Source organism: Oncorhynchus mykiss, chromosome 3 (assembly GCF_057628025.1).
Source record: "Oncorhynchus mykiss isolate SJ-2025 chromosome 3, ASM5762802v1, whole genome shotgun sequence".
Classification (NCBI taxonomy): domain Eukaryota; kingdom Metazoa; phylum Chordata; class Actinopteri; order Salmoniformes; family Salmonidae; genus Oncorhynchus; species Oncorhynchus mykiss.
In genome coordinates, this window is record NC_143024.1 from 54,739,174 (window position 1) to 54,760,949 (window position 21,776).

A 21,776-nucleotide genomic window follows, 5' to 3' on the forward strand; every position below is an offset into this window, starting at 1 on the left:
GGTGACTTGAGCTGTACAGCGGGGATGCAAACTAGTCACAATTTGAATACAAAAGCAGGTGTATTAACATTGTAACAATACAGCAAGCAGAAAAATATTGTATGCATGTGCAGTTTTGCTTAATTTAATGTAAATGTTTAATGCATATTATAGTGCAATCATTTTTCTTATAAGTGGTTTAATTTATAGAGTGCCATATAGGATTATAGGCCTGTAATTTTCATCATAGGTACACCAACTATGACAGACAAAATTAGGGAAACAAATCCAGAAAATCATATTGTAGGATTTTAAATGAGTTTATTTGCAAATTATGGTGGAAAATAATTATTTGGTCAATAACAAAAGTTTTTCTCAATACTTTGTTATATACCCTTTGTTGGCAATGACAGAGGTGAAACGTTTTCTGTAAGTCTTCACAAGGTTTTCACACACTGTTGCTGGTATTTTGGCCCATTCCTCCATGCAGATCTCCTCTAGAGGAGTGATGTTTTGGGGCTGTTGCTGGGCAACACGGACTTTCAACTCCCTCCAAAGATTTTCTATGGGGTTGAGATCTGGAGATTGGCTAGGCCACTCCAGGACCTTGAAATGCTTCTTACGAAGCCACTCCTTCGTTGCCCGGGCGGTGTGTTTGGAATAATTGTCATGCTGAAAGACCTAGCCACATTTCATCTTCAATGCCCTTGCTGATGGGAGGTTTTCACTCAAAATCTCACAATACCCCATTGGCCCCATTCATTCTTTCCTTTACACGGATCAGTCGTCCTGGTCCCTTTGCAGATAAACAGCCCCAAAGCATGATGTTTCCACCCCCATGCTTCACAGTAGGTGTGGTGTTCTTTGGATGCAACTCAGCATTCTTTGTCCTCCAAACACGACGAGTTGAGTTTTTACCAAAAAGTTATATTTTGGTTTCATCTGACCATATGACATTCTCCAAATCTTCTTCTGGATCATCCAAATGCTCTCTAGCAAACTTCAGACGGGCCTGGACATGTACTGGCTTAAGCAGGGGGACACGTCTGGCACTGCAGGATTTGAGTCCCTGGCGGCGTAGTGTGTTACTGATGGTAGGCTTTGTTACTTTGGTCCCAGCTCTCTGCAGGTCATTTACTAGGTCCCCCCGTGTGGTTCTGGGATTTTTGATCACAGTTCTTGTGATCATTTTGACCCCACGGGGTGAGATCTTGCGTGGAGCCCCAGAACGAGGGAGATTAACAGTGGTCTTGTATGTCTTCCATTTCCTAATAATTGCTCCCACAGTTGATTTCTTCAAACCAAGCTGCTTACCTATTGCAGATTCAGTCTTCCCAGCCTTGTGAAGGTCTACAATTTTGTTTCTGGTGTCCTTTGACAGCTCTTTGGTCTTGGCCATAGTGGAGTTTGGAGTGTGACTGTTTGAGGTTGTGGACAGGTGTCTTTTATACTGATAACAAGTTCAAACAGGTGCCATTAATACAGGTAACGAGTGGAGGACAGAGGAGCCTCTTAAATAAGAAGTTACAGGTCTGTGAGAGCCAGAAATCTTGCTTGTTTGTAGGTGACCAAATACTTATTTTCCACCATAATTTGCAAATAAATTCATAAAAAATCCTACGTGATTTTCTTCCCCTCATTTTGTCTGTCATAAGTTGAAGTGTACCTATGATGAAAATTACAGGCCTCATCTTTTTAAGTGGGAGAACTTGCACAATTGGTGACTGACTAAATACTTATTTTGCCCCACTGTATGCATAATACTATTTTATAGTAATCCTATAGTACTTTTTCGTAAGGGAAGAATCACAATTTAAAAAAAAATCTTACAATCGGATTTGGAAAAATAGCACTGGTGTCATACCTACTAAAAAAAACAATATTTGAGACAAGAATGAAAATCTTTAGTTTTAATAGTGCTGCATAACATTGGAAAAAGGACTTACGCAATTTCACCAAAGACTCTTAAAAGAGCCTGTGATGATAGGGTAAACTACGATGATCACACTTAGATAAATCTGTATACATCTTTTAAAAAAGAGACCCATTAATAAAGGACAGGAAATTACCAAAACAAAATCTGATTGGACAGAGGAAAAAGTCATCCTTCCACCAAAGTACCTGAGAAAGAAAAAACAACCTTCTTACAATATACGCACATTTCGTAAGAACCGATGAAAAAAATACATTTTTGAAAAGCGTTATATATATACAATGCACTTATGTATCTGGCACCTCGCCTATCAATAAGAGACTTCAACATGGATGATATGGGGGAAAATCTGATAAATGTTTAGATAGGAAACAAATGATCAACTTTCATAGGATGTATAGTTCCAGAGTGCCTGGGTTTTTCGCAAGTAAAAATAGGCTACAGGAACCACATGTATTAAACATCCAAATACATCTCACAGCTGGTTTCCTTTGTGCAAGAATCATAGCTGATGGTAATAAAAGCTACTGGCTAGGGTAGATTCTTATTTATTTTTTTACATTGTGAAAGTAACAACTGAGTTGGACAAAGGTAAAACCTGCACTTGAGGGGCTGAAGTTTTTTTTCACTTTACAGGGCAAGTTATTACTTCCTGCAGTTAGCTCAAGTCATAAAATGTCTTCCACAATGGGTGCTGGGCAAACACTCCATAAAGTTCTGTACACAGGTTGACAGCTGGTGGAATAACATGATAACATGCCCTTTGTCATGGTGTACATCAAGGGTTACAGAAGAGACAGTTCACTTTAACTGATCATCAATCAAAATCATCAAAATCATCAATAGAATAAGGGTGAGAGGGTGATTGATTTGCATTTCATGTGCTGATCAAACAAAATGTGTCTAAAATACAATTGTTGGACATAGAAACTCTATTATAGCATAGAATTGTCAGTTTTCAACAAGTGAAAGATATTTAATCAAATCAGGTCCCCATTCGTGGCTCTGCAACACACCCCGTAGTGTTATGACTAATCTCAGATGCAATAACATTTTCTCTTTAAGACTATGGGAATCTAATTGAATGAAAAATAGTGCTTCTGGAAAATCCATGTACTTGGTCTGTCTTAAATCCTTTTTAGTGTCATAACAGTCAAGACTTTAAAGAACAAAAAACATTGGAGTAAACAATTCTTCGGAGAACATGAAGGCTAGATACTCAGAGGGTCTTTGTAGTAGTCATTTTTCAAAATACAAACGAAAGTAAGAATACATCATTCGAATTTCATGGCGTAGTACAGTATTTACACCTGTTTTGAGATGGTTACTGTTTTCGGTTGGAAAGGCAACAGCATTATAACTTCTGTAGAGCAGCTTAGCTTAGTCGAGGGGTTAATGTCAGTTCCCATTCTAACACATACAAAAGGCTTCATCACAGTTTGCCTTCATGATCCAGCATTACCTGGCTGCCAGGGGCCAGAGATGGAGAGATGTAGAATATGGGGGAGAAATCAAATGCGGTAGTTCATTGGCTGTAGTGCCATCTCCTTATCTGAGACTGCTTGTTCACAGGAACTGCTACTCTGTGTCTCAGAGTGCTGATCAAGGGACAGGTCCTCCCTGTCGATAAATCCTTATTCATTATGATCTAAAAGGCAAAACTAATCCTTTAACTCTGTGACCATTTGTGAATACGCCCAGATCTCTACATCAGATGTGTAAGTCAAATCCATGACCAACTTGTTCCACCCATACTATTTCTACATTAACGATAATTAATTTAGCCTGCTCCCAAACCTACTCCTGTGAACAAGCAGCGACCCTTTAATTGTTAGAAATTGCTGCCGCTGGAATAACAACCTTGCTCTTCTCCTTATGAAACCACTCTGTCCCTTTATTTAAACGTGTACCAATTGAAGTGGCCATAATGAATCATTGATAAAAGGCCGGCACCTTCAGTACCATCAAGTTTTTCTTTTTACACATCCAACACAGCAAAACACACAATCTCAGTCAACGACGAGTCGCATCAACACTGTACAAAGTAAAAAGAGTTCATCTTGTAGAGATGGAACGTCAACTCCACACTGCAGAGAATAAATCGTTTGAATAAGAGGCACTGGACGTAGTTCAAAGTCTCTGATTGGTTGCTTCAAGATTGTCACTTCAGCATGCCGCTCCGCACTGTATTCACGATCTGGTGAGAGACAGAAAAAGGTGAGCGTACACCTTGTTTTTCTATTGGAGACAGATGTTTGCAGGTCTCACTGACTTATTCTGATATAAAAAGGGAGATCTGAAAGACATCCATTTCATGTGCCTGTTGTTCACACTGTCATATTTTTTATCTTGCCGATATCAGGTCGTTAGATGCCCCAGGGAGGGTCTCAAACGCATTGTGACTAAAGCTGTGTTGCCTATCTACCGGAAGTTGATGCTGTTGCTATGCAACTTCTTGTTAGCTTAGCTTGTTAGCATACAACTTCATTAACAATATCCATTGAGAACACACAACTATACCACTTAGCTAAGCTAAGAATGACGTGAATAATCAAGTCAATAAACGCTGGGTAGTTAGATAGCATATAGTTAATATACTGGTAAGTTCTATATATTAGTAGCCAACTAACGTTAGGACGGTATCTAGCTAACATACCGGTACATAAAAGCAACTGCTGTAATGATATGCTACGTGCTTCGTAAGGCTAGAGAAGTTAACAATTTAACAAACCAATAAGCATACTACATACTCAATTTACGTCACAAATAGAACGGTTAGTATGAGTATTCAAACACAGCTTTAGTCATCATTGTTGCTATGAAAACCACTGACAGCCTCCAGCTGGTTGCGTTGAGAAAAAAATAACCTTGCTACATAATCATCAGCATAAATCCAGCAGAATACTAGCTGCATGTCTACCTTGGCAAAAGGGGGAGGGTATTTATCAGACAAATTCTCGATAGTCTCGAAGCTCAGAATAAGTACTCAATGGTTAGCTTTAATTACAGCATTCACCAACAGCACATCTACGAGACACCATGTCTTAATTTAAAATGTATTGAAAACCCTAAAAAGGGAAAACTAATTACATCTTTTCACATGGTGAAATCCAGATCCTTTGGAGTAGGTGGGCGATGATCTTATCTAAAATATTTACTTGTCCTTCCTGTCCTTCCTCTCTCACTCAATACTGTCTAAACATTGAAGTAGATAAATGCACGACAGATGTTCAAAGACAAAACAAATTACATTATAGGAAGTGAGTGAATCCAGTGTTTTCCAGATGATAAGTGGCAAATATCATTGGACAAATAGAGGAGATGTGTCTTATCAAATTAAATGTTAGTCACATGCGCCGAATACAACGGGTGTAGAACTTACAGTGAAACGCTTACTTACGAGCCCCTAACCGACAGTGTAGTTTAAAAAAAATACAGATAAGAACAAGAGATAAAAGTAACAAGTAATTAAAGAACAGCAGTAAAAAAAATAACAATATATACAGGGGAGTGCCGGTACAGAGTCAATGTGCGGAGGCGGACTATTCACTACCCAGACTATTCACATTGCCGGCCCCCCTCCCCTCTCCACACCACTGCCACTCTCTTGTCATCTATGCATAGTCACTTTAATTAACTCTACCTACATGTACATACTACTTTAACTAACCGGTTAAAGTAGTATGTACATGTAGGTAGAGTTAATTAAAGTGACTATGCATAGATGACAAGAGAGTGACAGTGGTGTGGAGAGGGGAGGGGGGTGTGGCAATGTGAATAGTCTGGGTAGCCATTTGACTAGATGTTCAGGAGTCTTATGGCTTGGGGGTAGAAGCTGTTTAGAGGTCTCTTGGACCTAGACTTGGAGCTCCGGTACCACTTGCCGTGCGGTAGCAGAGAGAACAGTCTATGACTAGGGTGGCTGGAGTCTGACAATTTTTAGGGCCTTCCTCTGACACCGCCTGGTATAGAGGTCCTGGATGGCAGGAGGCTCGCACCACCCTCTGTAGTGCCTTGCGGTCGGAGGCCGAGCAGTTGCCAAACCAGGCAGTGATGCAACCAGCCAGGATGCTCTCAATGGTGCAGCTGTAGAACCTTTTGAGGATCTGAGGACCCATGCCAAATCTTTTCAATCTCCTGAGGGGCAATAGGTTTTGTCGTGCCCGCTTCACAACTGTCATGGTGTGCTTGGACCATGTTAGTTTGTTGGTGATGTGGACACCAAGAGAACTTGAAGCTCTCAACCTGCTCCACTGCAGCTCCGTCGATGAGAATGGGGGCGTGCTCAGTCCACAATCATCTCCTTTGTCTTGATCAGATTGAGGGAGACGTTGTTGTCCTGGCACCACACAGCCAGGTCTCTAACCTCCTCCCTATAGGCGGTCTCGTTGTTGGTCAGAGGGCATAGCAGGGTTTTTTATAAGCTTCCAGGTTAGGGTCCCGATCCTTGAAAGCAGCAGCTCTAGCCTTTAGCTCAGCGTGGATGCTGTCTGTTATCCATGGTGTCTGGTTGGGGTACTTACGTACGGTCACTGGGGGGACGACGTCATCAATGCACCTATTGAAGCCAATGACAGATGTGGTGTACTCCACAGGGTAGCCTAGTGGTTAGAGCGTTGGACTAGTTACCGGAAGGTTGCAAGTTCAAATCCCCGAGCTGACAAGGTACAAATCTGTCGTTCTGCCCCTGAACAGGCAGTTAACCCACTGTTCCTAGGCCGTCATTGAAAATTAGAATTTGTTCTTAACTGACTTGCCTAGTTAAATAAAGGTAACAAAAAAAAAAATGCCACTGGAGGAATCCTGGAACATATTCCAGTCTGTGCCAGCAAAACTGTCCTGTAGCTTAGCATCTGCTTCATCTGACCACTTTTTTATTGATCTAGTCACTGGTGCTTCATTTTTGCTTGTAATCAGGAGGACAGAATTATGGTCAGATTTGCCAAATGCAGGGCGAGGGAGAGCTTTGTATGCATCTCTGTGTGTGGAGAATAGGTGGTCCAGCTCTTTTCTCTCTGGTTGCACATTTAACATGTTGATAGAAGTTAGGTAAAACTGATTTAAGTTTCCCTGCATTAATGTCCCCGGCTACTAGGAGCACCGCCTCTGGGTGAGCATTTTCTTGTTTGCTTATGGCGGAACACAGCTCATTCAATGCTATCTTAGTGCCAGCCTCTGACTGTGGTGGTATGTAAACAGCTACAAAGAATATAGATGAGAACTCTCTCGGTAGATAATGTGGTCTGCAGCTTATCATGAGAAACTCTACCTCAGGCGAGCAATAGCTCAAGACTTCCTTTCGATATCGTGCACCAGCTGATGTTTACAAAAATACATAGACCAGACGGTGCTGTTCTATCCTGCCGGTACATCGTATAACCAGACAGCTGTATGTTGATATTGCTGTCATTCAGCCACGACTCCTTGATGCACAAGATGTTACAGTTTTTAATGTCCCGTTGGTAGTTTAATCTTCCCAATAACTTGTCCATTTTATTGTCCAAAGAATGCATGTTTGCGAGCAGAATTTAAGGGAGCCAGGTTTATTATTTATTACTGTGCCTATGTTTGTGTTGCTTCACAGTCCCCACTGTTCCATAAGGTGTTTTTTTTAATCTTTTTTTCAAATCAAATTTTACTTCTTGCATCAGTTACTTGATGTGGAATAGAATGTAGGTAACCTCAGATTGTAACAGGACATAGAAAAATGTAATTTGTGTCTCCTTACCCTGTGACTGGCTGGTGGATCACGAGCAGAAGCTTTCATTGTCATGGGAGACAGTGTGTAAGGGAATAAGGCTTTCACACTGTTCACTGTCCTCTGGCAATCTGAGGGAAGAGGCCATGACCATGATCATAATCACTACCTGAATGGGAACAACTAGCATTCAGATAAGAATTGAGTGCAATCACAATATATCAAATTAGCGCCATAAACGCAAAATAATTTAAATACAATCCCAGCAAGCCTAAAGGCAACCAACACTATCCATTGTCCTGGATTCAACGGGGCACATTTCAATTTGGGCAAATTTAAGTGTGTGTGTCAGTGTGTGTGTGTGCGTGTACATAATTACTGTGAAAGTCAAACCTTACAAAGCATTGGCCAAATAAACAGTAGGCAACAATACAAAGAGTAGCAAGTGTTTTTCCCAGTACCTTTGAATCCGATGTTTCGAGCGGCATATGAAGGCAAACACTCTTCGTAGCCCCACCATGACGGGGTCCCAGTTGTTGTAGTGGCATAACAGAGTGGCGATGAAGAAGGAGAGGAAGACGGGAACCGCTCCAGCGAAAAACAGCCAGGAGAAACTCACCTGTGGACCGAAATATAGCAGTAAAGAATGTGATAGCTGCTTATATAGTACACCTATAGATGTACAGCAAGTGCCAGCTGCCTAACAGTGGGTCAAATAATTCCAATACTTGCAATAAAGCTACATTTATAACAATCACCACCATCTCAGAAGGGTGGCATCTTACAAGATGAGTGCATTGTACTTGAACTTCAGTGTTACTAGCTAGCATGTCATGTATTTATGAAATGAGAGTTGTTGACTTGACATCTCAACAGACTGGATATCCAACAGAAGCATGAGAGTTTTCTAACTATTGGCACACAAAAAAACATGCTATTTTTAAACTTCAAATGATGCTATATCCCATGCAGTCTACTAAGGGAATAGCTTCTAAGGCTTCAAAGTTAGATCCCCACAGGCAGACAGACAATGCTCACTCATAACCTTGCTAGATGATACCCTGTCATAAAATTCATTACGCTAAGTGCCATGTGACAAAGCATCCATCACAAACCAATTCCACTTTATTTGACCTATAAACTGACACACCACCTTTGGTAGAGCAGCCATGCTCAAGGGTGTGATGGCAACAGACATGCAGTAATAATAGTGCCCCCTCTTACCTTCTGCATGCATATGTCTGCTATGATGGACAGTGGGATGGTGAGGCTGAGGGCCAGAGTGCCTATGAGGGAGGAGGTGAGGAAGCAGCCCCTATGGAGAGAACACACAACATTATATTGAACAAACAAGGTTACAATTGAATCAAATGCAAAAATACTCCTCTTACGGAATAAATAAAAATGTATCACTTGGCATAACTCTGCATATCACACTATAGCCCCGTGGTCACCAACAGGTCGATCTCCTACTGCGCTGGCCAATCGGATTGCTCAAATCACCGTGCCTACAGCTTCCACGACCAAAATTGGATACCAGCCTACTGAGATTTCATAACTTTCAAAACCATGACCAGAGAAAGACTGTTCATGAATACAGCAAAAAGCTGCTGTTTTTAGGAGTGCGTTCATGTCTAGGTTTTTATTCAGTCCCATCAACACTTTTTATTCAACATCATTACATAACATGCTTCTCCATACTTCCACTCATGCTGCAGCTGCAATGAATGAAGAGCCAAGTGTATCGATAGGCCTGCGTTTTTTAAATATTATTATCAGCGTGTCATGTCTATTTTAATATTGAGGAATATTTCACAACATGAATTTGTGCACGACGCAGATGCGGTCTGACTTGAGTTTCACCATCAGGTGGAAGACAGTGTCCCCTCTCTCTGGTCAGTCTCACCAGAGGAAAGGAAGTAGAGAGCAGGGACCGTGAGAGGCGGACCCTCTGCTGCTCCCCCCCCGCCCGCTGAGCCTAATGCCGTGTTCAAAACAACTGGGAACTTCAAAATCTCCGACTTCCAACATTCAAGACAACTGAACTCTGAAAAAAACTAGATCCGACTGGACAAAATAGTTTTGAACGGTCATCCAACTCGGAATTCCAAGTCAGAAACTCTGGCATCTTTCAAGAACTCCGACTTTCCGACCTGAAGATCACTGACGTCATGATTTGACCATGTGTTTTTTTTTTTTTTACAGAGTCCAGTCAAATAAAAAAGCTTACTGCACAAACCTCAATACTACAGAACAGTTTTTATTTTGGTAACGTTACATTATCTATTTTTTTAATATGAGCGGTAGATCTCAGCTTGCTTTTTGACTGTGAAAGTGATCTTGACTGGTGACCACTACTATAGATAGAGGGACCAATCTTAACCCGAGATATGTGTGGGTAACTTACATTCTGGTGCATATCTCCCATTCACATCAATGCATAATTTACGTGCAAGTCCAAGTTACGCACATATATAGCATTTTCCGATTCAAGATACATGTTTCTGCACAGTGTGTTTCTGCAGTGTGAATAGCAGAGTGGACAAGGAGTACATATGCGGTCATTCAATCAATCAAACCAATCAATCCATTCATTCATCAACCGAGACGCACCAGAGCCAGAGGAACTCGGAGAGCACAGTGCCGATGAGGCCGTTGATGAGGATGTAGGTCCACACTAGCTTGCTGGGCAGCTCAAAGGCCTCAAAGCCTGTGTAGTGAAGCACAAGGAAGCCTGGCCATAGGAGGAGCAGGTTGAACAACCCCACAAATCCTAAGAGACACAAATAAGAGAAGATGACAACTTTATTAATACTGATGTGTTGACGTGTAGTGCTATTTGCAGGTGAAAATGTTATATATTACAAACATTTAATTGAATATAATTACTTTATACACAATTCAGGATCATTATATGGAGTTATATCAGTGAAAAGAGCATCTGAAAATCAGCAACAGACCAAGCTGCCACACCTGACTCTAGTAAGATGTTTAAGACCTAACTATTATCTACTTACCAAAGAACATAGGGATATCCAGCTTGTCCTCCCGGTCCACCTTCCTCTTGATCATGACGATGTAGACCGCGTACAGCGCAGCCCCAGCCACCGACCACAGGGAGCCTGAACATGACACGACTTCATCATGTTATGTTATGCTAATTACATCCCCTTTCTCATGGTTACTCTCAAAATGTTTTTTTCTGCAATGCAAGCAAACGTGACATCGTGGCATGGCTTGCACGTCTAGAGATGATTTCATGCTTAAATAATACATTGTATTTATATAGCACATTTCTAGGACACAAATCAAGTACAGTACAAGACATGACAAATACACACAATATGAAGAGGGATAGAAAAGTAACAGGAGGAAGGAAAAAAGAAACAAAAACAAAAAGGTTTTGAGGAAGGATGTTTATCTCCATTGATACCTGTAGCACCTTTCCCGTCGGGGCTGTCCATGCTGGAAAAACTGACCAGGGCCACTCCTCCCATGCTATGGGGAAAGGGACCAGACAAACAATGTAACTACAGATAGTAGTAAGAAGCCAGAGTAACTACAATTATTCAGCTGATGTCATGGCTTACCACAGAGCCACAGCTAAAAGCTTGGACAGAGTAAAGCGGTCACTGCTGTTACTGGGAAATACGGCCGCCAGGATGAGGGTGAAGAGACCTGGCGAGACAAATACCAGCGAGAATACCAACAACCTGTACAAGGTAACACCGTAATATTTCTTTGCAACAAAGTTTTTACAAGGGAACAATAATGACATTTTTTATTTATTTTAAACATCCATGTTTTTTTAGTTTTTTTTCCCATTGTAAGATCCTACATGTAAAATTAGCTGAGTAAAGTCATATTTAGTGTACGGACTCACCTGAAGTGGAGGACAGAACGTTCACTATGGCAACCGGAGTGTCAGACAGGGCCTCTTGGTAAGAGAGGTTGGCTAGGAACCACTGAGGGAGAGCAGGAGGGGGATACGGGTCAGCATGACACACTTCTAATGTGTACCAAATACGGTAGATTGACGATTACTCATGTGTGTAGTCTTCCCTCAGCTCTGAGTCATTGCTCATGTGGGAAATGAGTGATGATACAAAGATTTGTTTACAAGCGCAAAGTTTGTAAGATAAACGAGTTCAGGATTCTGCATGCATAATGTGTTATTTTACACTAATTTACACTATTCATGAAGGGCAAACCCCAAAGCCATGACTTGTTGGGGGGGGGGGGGGGGGGGGTATTCCACCTCAAAAAGCACAAGAAAGAGGTTAGACACCCGCCATCTCAGATTGTTCTTAAATCGTTTCTGTACTTAAAAACAGATAAAACTAGCAGTACTGTAACATTTTGTTGAAATATAATTTGATCTCTGAGAAATTAAGCAAACTGGTCGCACCCAAATTGGCCACTTTAAATGTTAGGATTCATATAATATTCTATACATTAAAATAACATCCGATTTGGACCTCCAAAAAAATTCTAGCAATGAGTAAGACATGATGATTCCAAAATAAATGGTAAAAAGCCACCCACGGATCCCCCACCCCAATCCCACCCTAACAACGAGTATATACAGTCATGGCCAAAAATATTGGCACCCTTGTAATATTTTAAAATAATGCACCATACCATGTCTTCCAGAAAACTATTGAAAAAATATTTTGGTATCCACATATCATGTCTTCGGTTTGCAGTTGAACAAAACAAGAACAATTTACAACATCTTAGCTTATTCCACAAAGAAGTCCTAATATGACCTAGACAATATTATTGGCACCGCCTGGAAGTAGTTACAAATAATTTGATTTCAAGCAGGTGATTCTTCTTTACTTTGGAATTAAACTCACCTGGGGTGCCTACAATATAAAAACACACTAATTCAAACAGTTTTAATAGAGAAAACGACTCATTCTCCCTGTTCTGTGTCACTGTGTGTACCGCAATGAGCATGGAAAAAAGAAAAAGAGAATTATCTGAAGAGGTCAGACAATAATATATTTTTAAAGTGTTTTTTAATTGTATTTAACTAGGCAAGACACTTAGGGACAAATTCTTATTTACAATAACAGCCTACCGGGGAACAGTGGGGCAGAACAACAGATTTGTTTTACCTTGTTAGCTCTGGGATTCGATCCAGCAACCTTTCTGTTACTTGCCAATGGCCTAGACAATCTCAAATCTCCAGAAACCTTGATGTTCCTGTTTCCACCGTACATAATGTTATCAATATGTTTAAGGCCCATGCCTCTGTAACCAACCTCCCTGGACATGGTTGCAAGAGGAAACTCGAAGGAAGAGAAGGATTAGTGGAGAAAGCACCTCGATCAACTGCCACACAGATTCAAGACATTCAGACCAAAGTTAAGAGAGTTAACTCGCACCATTCGACGGCAACTGAATGAAAGGGGGTTATATGGTAGGAGACCCAGAAGGACCCCACTGCTGAGAGAGAGACACACATAAGAAATCCCGACTGCAACTTGCCAAAACACATCTGAACATGCCAAAATCCTTCTGGGAGAATGTGCGGTGGACAGATGAGACCAAATCAGAGCATTTTAGTAAAGCACACCATCTCTATGTTCACAAAAAAAATGTAAACATTTTTTAAAAAATTAAGCCTTCAAAGAAAACACCTTCCCTACAGTCAAACATGGAGGAGGTTCAGTGATGTTTTGGGGTTGCTTTTCTGCCTCTGGCACTAGGTGCCTTGAACATGTGCATACAAGGCATTTTGGAGCGCAATGTCAGACCCAGTGTCAAAAAGATGGGTCTTTGTCGAAGGTCACGGGTCTTTCAGCAGACCCCCAAAACACTTTAAAAAGCACCCAGGAATGGTTCAAGACAAAACGCTGGACTGTTCTGAAGTGGCCAATAACTTGTGGAGAAATCTGAAAACAGTAGTTGGGAGAAAGCACCCTGGGAGAAGTGGGCCAAATTGTCATTACAGAGGTGCAGGAAGTTCATCGATGGCTATAGGAAAAGCTTGATTGCAGTTATTTTAACCAAAGGCTGTGTGACAAAATATTACATCTAGGGTGTCAATAATTTTGTCAATGCCATTTGTTTATTTTCTGATTTAAATTGATATATTAAGTTCTGAATCAAAAACAAAGGTTCTGCAATTTTCACAGTGAAATAAAGAATTGTGGAGACCAAATACTTTGGTCAATTTTAATTTATTTGTGAAAATTGAAAAAAAAGTGCAAGGGTACCAATATTTTTGGTCACAAATGTAGTGTCAGTTCCCTATGTCTGACAAGTAGTATGGAGCTGCGGCTCAGAGGATTATTTTTTCATCCTATGTAATGTATTCCCAGTGAGTTTGGTGATGTTTTTTTCCCCTGTTCAGAGAAATGGCACTGAAGTTGTTAGGTTTATGTCCTATCCTGCATCCTGGTGTTACCAGGTCTGACAACTAGGTGGCACTGTTCCGGGTGTTTGTTTTTAAAGAATTGCATTGGATTTGTGCCACAAATGCAAAAAAGTTTGCATTTGAAACAGAGGGTAGGTAAACAAAACCAAAGCATGGATGACATGTATGGTGAGTATGCAGGCCGTGGAAACCTGAGACATTTTCAGCTTCCAAGAATTGTGTACAGATCCTTGCAACATGTGGCCGTGCATTATCATGCTGAAACATAGGTGATGGCAGCGGATGAATGGCGCGACAATGTGCCTCAGGATCTCGTCACGGTATCTCTGTCCATTCAAATTGCCATCGACAAAATACAATGGTTTCAATGTCCTTAGCTTATACCATACCCCCTCCGCCACCATGGGGCACGTCAGCAAACCACTCGCCCACAAGAGGCCATACACGCTGTCTGCCATCTGCCCGATACAGTTGACACCAGGATTCATCTGTGAAGAGCACACTTCTCCAGCGTGTCAGTAGCCATCGAAGGTGAGCATTTCCCAACTCAAGTCGGTTATGATGCCGAACTGCAGTCAGGTAAAGACCCTGGTGAGGATAACGAGCATGCAGATGAGCTTCCCAGAGACGGTTTATGACAGTTTGTGCAGAAATTAATCAGTTGTGCAAACCCACAGTTTCATCAGCTGTCTGGGTGGCTGGTCTTAGACGATGCCGCATGTGAAGAAGCCAGATGTGGAGGTTCTGGGCTGGCGTGGTTACATGTGGTCTGTGGTTGTGAGGCCGGTTGGACATACTGCGAAATGTTCTAAAATGACAGAGATGGCTTACGGTGGAGAAATGAACATTCAATTCTCTGGCAACAGCTCTGGTGGACATTCCTGCAGTCCGCATGTCAATTGCACGCTCCCTCAAAACTTGAGGCATCTGTGGCATTGTGCACATTTTAGAGTGGCCTTTGATTGTTCCCAGCACAAGGTGCATCTCTGTAATGATCATGCTGTTTAATCAGCTTCTTGATATGCCACACCTGTCAGGTGGATGGATTATCTTCGCAAACTTGTGTGCAAAATTTGAGAGAAACACATTTTTTGTACATTTAGAAAATGTCTGGGATGTTTTATTTCAGCTCATGAAACATGGGACAAACACTTTACATGTTGCGTTTATATTTTTGTTCAGTGTAACTTAATTTCTCAGAGATCCAATTTTATTTTAACAAAATAATGTTGCAGGAATGCTAATCTTATTTGTTTCTAACTACAGAAAGGATTTCAGAACAATCTGAGATGGTGGGTGTCATGACTTGCTGAAATGACATGGAACGACCCTGGGGGTATTCTTCAGCAAACACACTGCAGCAAAATTAGTAGTACTAGCAGCAATAACTCATCAATGATAATAATAAACTGTGTAGTTAACTCACCTACTACTGACACTTAACAGCAATGTGACAAGTTTAACTACTTAGATTAAGTTGACAGACGTAAAAAAAAAAAATTGAAAAATAGCCTTTATTGCCTTAGGCAATTGAACCAAATCTCAAATGTATATACTCCAAAGATGTATTTAAGATACTGACTTTTCTTCCTCCAACTTAATACGGAGGTGCCCAGCTAGTATACTAAAGTTTGAGAGTCTACCAAGTTAATAAGTCTACAGACACTAACAAAACAAGTTCCCACACTATAACATTTTTACTCACCACAAAGCAGAAGAAGAAGCTGATCTTGGCCACGTCGGTGACGGTGAGCTTGCCCACTATGCGGAGCATGGACTCCTGGTCCTTGACGGCGGGGAAGGACATACGGGACAGCTTGGCTTCCAGGGCCTGTGTAGATGGGAGCTGGCGCACCTCCATGATGTTGCTGAAGCGCACCCGCTGTTTTTTAGAGGCTGAGAGGATAGAGGGGTGCAGAGAGAGCGAGAGAGATCAGTGTTTTAGGCCTTTGTGTATTTGTATAAGAAGTGAATAAAGTGGTAGCTAGATGGATCACAGCGTGACAAATGAAATGAACGAGACAATGAACCCTTCATCTAACGCATGCTTTTATTCTACTTATGTAAAAAAAAGCAATGAGTATTTAGCACAGACGTTTTCTAAAAAGCATCCGGTGCCGTATACTGGGCTTTTGGCACAAAAATAGCACGGGATTGAATTGGGTAGCTTTGATTGGACACTTGAAAGTGTAGGACCCTGGAAGCAAAAATGTACGTAATCTCCAAAATGTACTATAATCATTCTATAACGATCGACAGAGAAATATGTAATCGTTTCATAATGAGAAACAATCGAGAAAACGAAGCCAGAGGGTCACTCAAAAGGTCAGACCCAGTTCTCGTGAGACAACCTTTTCTTTCAACTCACTCATGGGTCAAACTTGAGGGCCATCATATCTCACAGCTCATCAGAAACACTACACCAAAAATCTCGGTTAGATGTAAAATTACGCAAAGACGACCTCTTAGGCAAAAAATAATCAAAATTACTTAGATTTCTTGATTCGTTTTTAGATTAATTCTGATGAAGTGTATACTGGCTATTTTGTTGCTATGGCATCTCAAGAGGGACAAACGGTAATATTGCCACTTTTTTCTATATTTTCAAGCAAAGGTATTTTAATGGAGTATGCGAGACCGACGTTAGCGTCGCCTAGCCGAGTTCTGCTAGGAGCAAACCGAACCTAATATGTGGGCGCCTTAAAAGGTACAGTGCATTGCGAAAGTATTCGGCCCCCTTGAACTTTGCGACCTTTTGCCACGTTTCAGGCTTCAAACATAAAGATATAAAACTGTATTTTTTTGTGAAGAATCAACAACAAGTGGGACACAATCATGAAGTGGAACGACATTTATTGGATATTTCAAACTTTTTTAACAAATCAAAAACTGAAAAATTGTGCGTGCAAAATTATTCAGCCCCGTTACTTTCAGTGCAGCAAACTCTCTCCAGAAGTTCAGTGAGGATCTCTGAATGATCCAATGTTGACCTAAATGACTAATGATGATAAATACAATCCACCTGTGTGTAATCAAGTCTCCGTATAAATGCACCTGCACTGTGATAGTCTCAGAGGTCCGTTAAAAGAGCAGAGAGCATCATGAAGAACAAGGAACACACCAGGCAGGTCCGAGATACTGTTGTGAAGAAGTTTAAAGCCGGATTTGGATACAAAAAGATTTCCCAAGCTTTAAACGTCCCAAGGAGCACTGTGCAAGCGATAATATTGAAATGGAAGGAGTATCAGACCACTGCAAATCTACCAAGACCTGGCCGTCCCTCTAAACTTTCAGCTCATACAAGGAGAAGACTGATCAGAGATGCAGCCAAGAGGCCCATGATCACTCTGAACTGCAGAGATCTACAGCTGAGGTGGGAGACTCTGTCCATAGGACAACAATCAGTCGTATATTGCACAAATCTGGCCTTTATGGAAGAGTGGCAAGAAGAAAGCCATTTCTTAAAGATATCCATAAAAAGTGTTGTTTAAAGTTTGCCACAAGCCACCTGGGAGACACACCAAACATGTGGAAGAAGGTGCTCTGGTCAGATGAAACAAAAATTGAACATTTTGGCAACAATGCAAAACGTTATGTTTGGCGTAAAAGCAACACAGCTGAACACACCATCCCCACTGTCAAACATGGTGGTGGCAGAATCATGGTTTGGGCCTGCTTTTCTTCAGCAGGGACAGGGAAGATGGTTAAAATTGATGGGAAGGTGGATGGAGCCAAATACAGGACCATTCTGGAAGAAAACCTGATGGAGTCTGCAAAAGACCTGAGACTAGGACGGAGATTTGTCTTCCAACAAGACAATGATCCAAAACATAAAGCAAAATCTACAATGGAATGGTTCAAAAATAAACATATCCAGGTGTTAGAATGGCCAAGTCAAAGTCCAGACCTGAATCCAATCGAGAATCTGTGGAAAGAACTGAAAACTGCTGTTCACAAATGCTCTCCATCCAACCTCACTGAGCTCGAGCTGTTTTGCAAGGAGGAATGGGAAAAAATGTCAGTCTCTCGATATGCAAAACTGATAGAGACATACCCCAAGCGACTTACAGCTGTAATCGCAGCAAAAGGTGGCGCTACAAAGTATTAACTTAAGGGGGCTGAATAATTTTGCACGCCCAATTTTTCAGTTTTTGGATTGTTCAAAAAGTTTGAAATATCCAATAAATGTCGTTCCACTTCATGATTGTGTCCCACTTGTTGTTGATTCTTCACAAAAAAATACAGTTTTATATCTTTATGTTTGAAGCCTGAAATGTGGCAAAAGGTCGCAAAGTTCAAGGGGGCCGAATACTTTCGCAAGGCACTGTACATTTCACGGCTGCTCTATTTCACTATATGTCTACATGTCATATGCGTCATAAAAATGTTGAATTTTCTCACTCCACGCATATATGAGCGCTTCTGAATCCCACCAGTAGAAACGGACCAGCTACATTTCCTGGTTGTATGCAAACCACAAAGAGGACAGCCCCGTGGAGGTGTATCAAATTGATGTGAGACCTATCAAATTGTCTGTCGCCAGCACTTTCAGCAAGAGGACTTCGAAACAGACCCGTCATCTCAATTGATGGGGTTGCCATGTCATCAAACTTTGAAAAGTGATGCTATTCTTCACTTCAAAGAGGAAGGCATCAGCCAACATTGGCGCAGTATAAAATAAGTCAAGCTGAGGTAACGTTAACTGGCTAACGAACTACATGTGTTTATCTAAACCAACATCTAGCTAGCTTTCATAATACACTGGCAAGACATTCCAAATAATATGAATGTAATTAACCAGCTGCTATCTGGTGATGTGACTTGTAACCTTGCAAGTTAACCTTAGGTTACATTAGCTCGCTAGCCAACTGCCGCAGAGGATAATAAGACTAACATTGTGTTCTATTTAGAGTCCGATCCCATCAACACATGCAGTGGCATCAACATCAAGCTCAGTACCATGAACATCTATCACCTAAAATCGCACGGAAAACGGTACCGGAGCGCCAAGTCTAGGACAACGCTCCTTAACAGCTTCTACCCCCAAGCCATAAGACTGCTGAACAATTAATCAAATGGCCACCGGAATATTTACATTAAATACATTTTTCCATGACTCAATGATGAAGAAATAAATATACTGGAGCTAGGCATAAACATAGTCTGTGTCTTGTCACAGCTGGTGTGTTTACAAATGGGCTACAACTTCTACTGTAGTTGTCTCTATTGTGGAGGCATAGTTGATTGAAGGCTTGAAGACTAAATTTGAGAAAAGGCAGTATCAGTAAGGGGGTGGTGTGGGTGACTGACTGGTGGGTTTTGTGTTTGAAGGACAGTATGCATGAGGGGGTGGGTGGATATAGTACCTTGTTTGAGTGTGAATTGATGGCACCGCCCATGGCGGCAGACCGACGAGGGTGGCATTTTCTGAGCTAGACACTCCAACACATAAAGCCTCACATAATTCTGCCCCAAAACAACAAAAACTCTCTCTCAACCAATGGCATATGGGCTTTTTAGGTGAGCGCTGATGCCTCCCTGTGATAAGCAGTGCCCACTTTGTCAAAGGGGCAGTTAGGAGAGGTCGCAGCGGTGCTCCACCTACGTTCCGTCCAAAAAAATAATCTAACATAAATCATGTAGCAGATAGGACGTGGTAGATAGAGTATGTAGACTTTTTCTGTAGCCTACAGGCTGGAGATAAAATGTAATGAGATGGACACCTTTAACATCATGCAGGTTTCTCCGATCAAATAGCCTAACCTAAATGGCGCTCAATCAAAAGAAAATGTGCTGTAATGTTAACATATCCTAAAAAGAGGACAGGTCAAAGTAAAATGGACAATCTGGAATGGACAATCACAACTGTTGTCCAGGAGTTTTACCCCATTGTCATGATCAGTGGTCTCAAGTTTTAATCTACATTTTTGACAAGCTGAGCATAGCGAAAAAGAAAATACTTCTGCATTTCCCACTGTGTAAACACATTGCAAATAGGCTCACGATAACTCCTGATAAAGTTGGGTAGCTGATATTAAGAGCTTAATTAGGCCAATTGATTATTCACAGGAATCAGGACCAATAAAGCCAATACTACAGACAGTCGGCCTACCACATGGATGGGCATTCATAAAATTACATTGTGGGCAGACATGGTAAACTACACCCCAGTAAGCACAAGCCAACATCTTGGAAGGTAGGCTTACCACATGGATGGGCATTCATAAACTGTAGGCTCGTAAGCATGGACCGATGCCTTTCAGATGTTTATTTTTGTTCAGTTCGGACCGGCCTCGATTTCCACATCCACTGGTCCGGTCCGGACCAAACATGAATCAATCACAGACGTCTATGTTTGGTTCAAATTTTGTCTGGTCTGGACCAACCTTGATTTGGGCCAAAAATGTAATTTCAGAACAACAAAAAATGTACCTGATTTCAACAACCAGAAAAAAAAGTATTTTTTTAACTTCTGGAAAAACATGTATTTTAAACATTCAAAAAATAATTTTTCACCTTTCATTCTGAACCTAAATCGAACATAACTTCAATGTCATTTTGTTACTGGGACTATTCTAGTTTTGCAGGGGGCCTGCGTTTTTCGGTTTCGCCTTGGGTGGCAGAACAGCAAGGACCAGCCCTGATTGATGGGAACAAAGTAGTAAGATGTTGGCTAATCACTGACTACTGTGTGTCCTACAGACTAATCCTTCTGCTGCTGCTAATGACCTTGACACCAGTTTTAGTAGTACAGAGCCCGTAGACCCATTTGATGAAAGCTTTCAACCTAGAATAAGCTCAACCTCATCTGATTTTGAAACAAGCCAGGACAGCCAAAGGTATTTATGAAAGCACAATACCCTCAAACAAAATAGCCATTATAAAATGGGTGGTTCAAGCCCAGCATTATGTTGGTAACCAGTTTAAAAATAGCAATAAGGCACCTCGGGGGCTTGTGATGTATGGCCAATATACCATGGCTAAGGGCTGTGTCGTAGCATTCCGTGTTGCGTCGTGCTTAAGAACAGCCCTTAACCGTGGTAAATTAGCCATATGCAGTGCCTTGCGAAAGTATTCGGCTCCCTTGAACTTTGCGACCTTTTGCCACATTTCAGGCTTCAAACATAAAGATATAAAACTGTATTTTTGTTGTGAAGAATCAACAACAAGTGGGACACAATCATGAAGTGGAACGACATTTATTGGATATTTCAAACTTTTTTAACAAATCAAAAACTGAAAAATTGGGCGTGCAAAATTATTCAGCCCCTTTACTTTCAGTGCAGCAAACTCTCTCCAGAAGTTCAGTGAGGATCTCTGAATGATCCAATGTTGACCTAAATGACTAATGATGATAAATACAATCCACCTGTGTGTAATCAAGTCTCCGTATAAATGCACCTGCACTGTGATAGTCTCAGAGGTCCGTTAAAAGCGCAGAGAGCATCATGAAGAACAAGGAACACACCAGGCAGGTCCGAGATACTGTTGTGAAGAAGTTTAAAGCCGGATTTGGATACAAAAAGATTTCCCAAGCTTTAAACATCCCAAGGAGCACTGTGCAAACGATAATATTGAAATGGAAGGAGTGTCAGACCACTGCAAATCTACCAAGACCTGGCCGTCCCTCTAAACTTTCAGCTCATACAAGGAGAAGACTGATCAGAGATGCAGCCAAGAGGCCCATGATCACTCTGGATGAACTGCAGAGATCTACAGCTGAGGTGGGAGACTGTCCATAGGACAACAATCAGTCGTATATTGCACAAATATGGCCT

At 41.3% G+C, this 21,776-nt stretch overlaps 1 protein-coding gene and 1 long non-coding RNA gene across 8 annotated transcripts in view; both read right to left on the reverse strand.

The window, feature by feature from the left end:
* The window catches only part of LOC149984610 (uncharacterized), a 755,830-nt gene that overhangs the window by 581,552 nt on the left and 152,502 nt on the right, over positions 1-21,776 (reverse strand). The window lies entirely within an intron of this gene.
* The window catches only part of LOC110519985 (solute carrier family 35 member F5), a 36,068-nt gene continuing 16,166 nt past the window's right edge, over positions 1,875-21,776 (reverse strand). For all 6 annotated transcript variants that reach the window (XM_036974132.2, XM_036974134.2, XM_021596924.3 and 3 more), the window contains exons 8-17: positions 15,704-15,894; positions 11,494-11,575; positions 11,201-11,288; positions 11,044-11,108; positions 10,628-10,732; positions 10,224-10,383; positions 8,835-8,925; positions 8,072-8,229; positions 7,641-7,741; positions 1,875-4,109 (exon numbers count right to left, since the gene is read on the reverse strand). In XM_036974132.2, the coding sequence (XP_036830027.2) occupies positions 7,660-7,741; positions 8,072-8,229; positions 8,835-8,925; positions 10,224-10,383; positions 10,628-10,732; positions 11,044-11,108; positions 11,201-11,288; positions 11,494-11,575; positions 15,704-15,894 (1,022 nt within the window). In that variant the 3' untranslated portion in view covers positions 1,875-4,109; positions 7,641-7,659. The remainder of the gene's footprint in view (positions 4,110-7,640; positions 7,742-8,071; positions 8,230-8,834; positions 8,926-10,223; positions 10,384-10,627; positions 10,733-11,043; positions 11,109-11,200; positions 11,289-11,493; positions 11,576-15,703; positions 15,895-21,776) is intronic.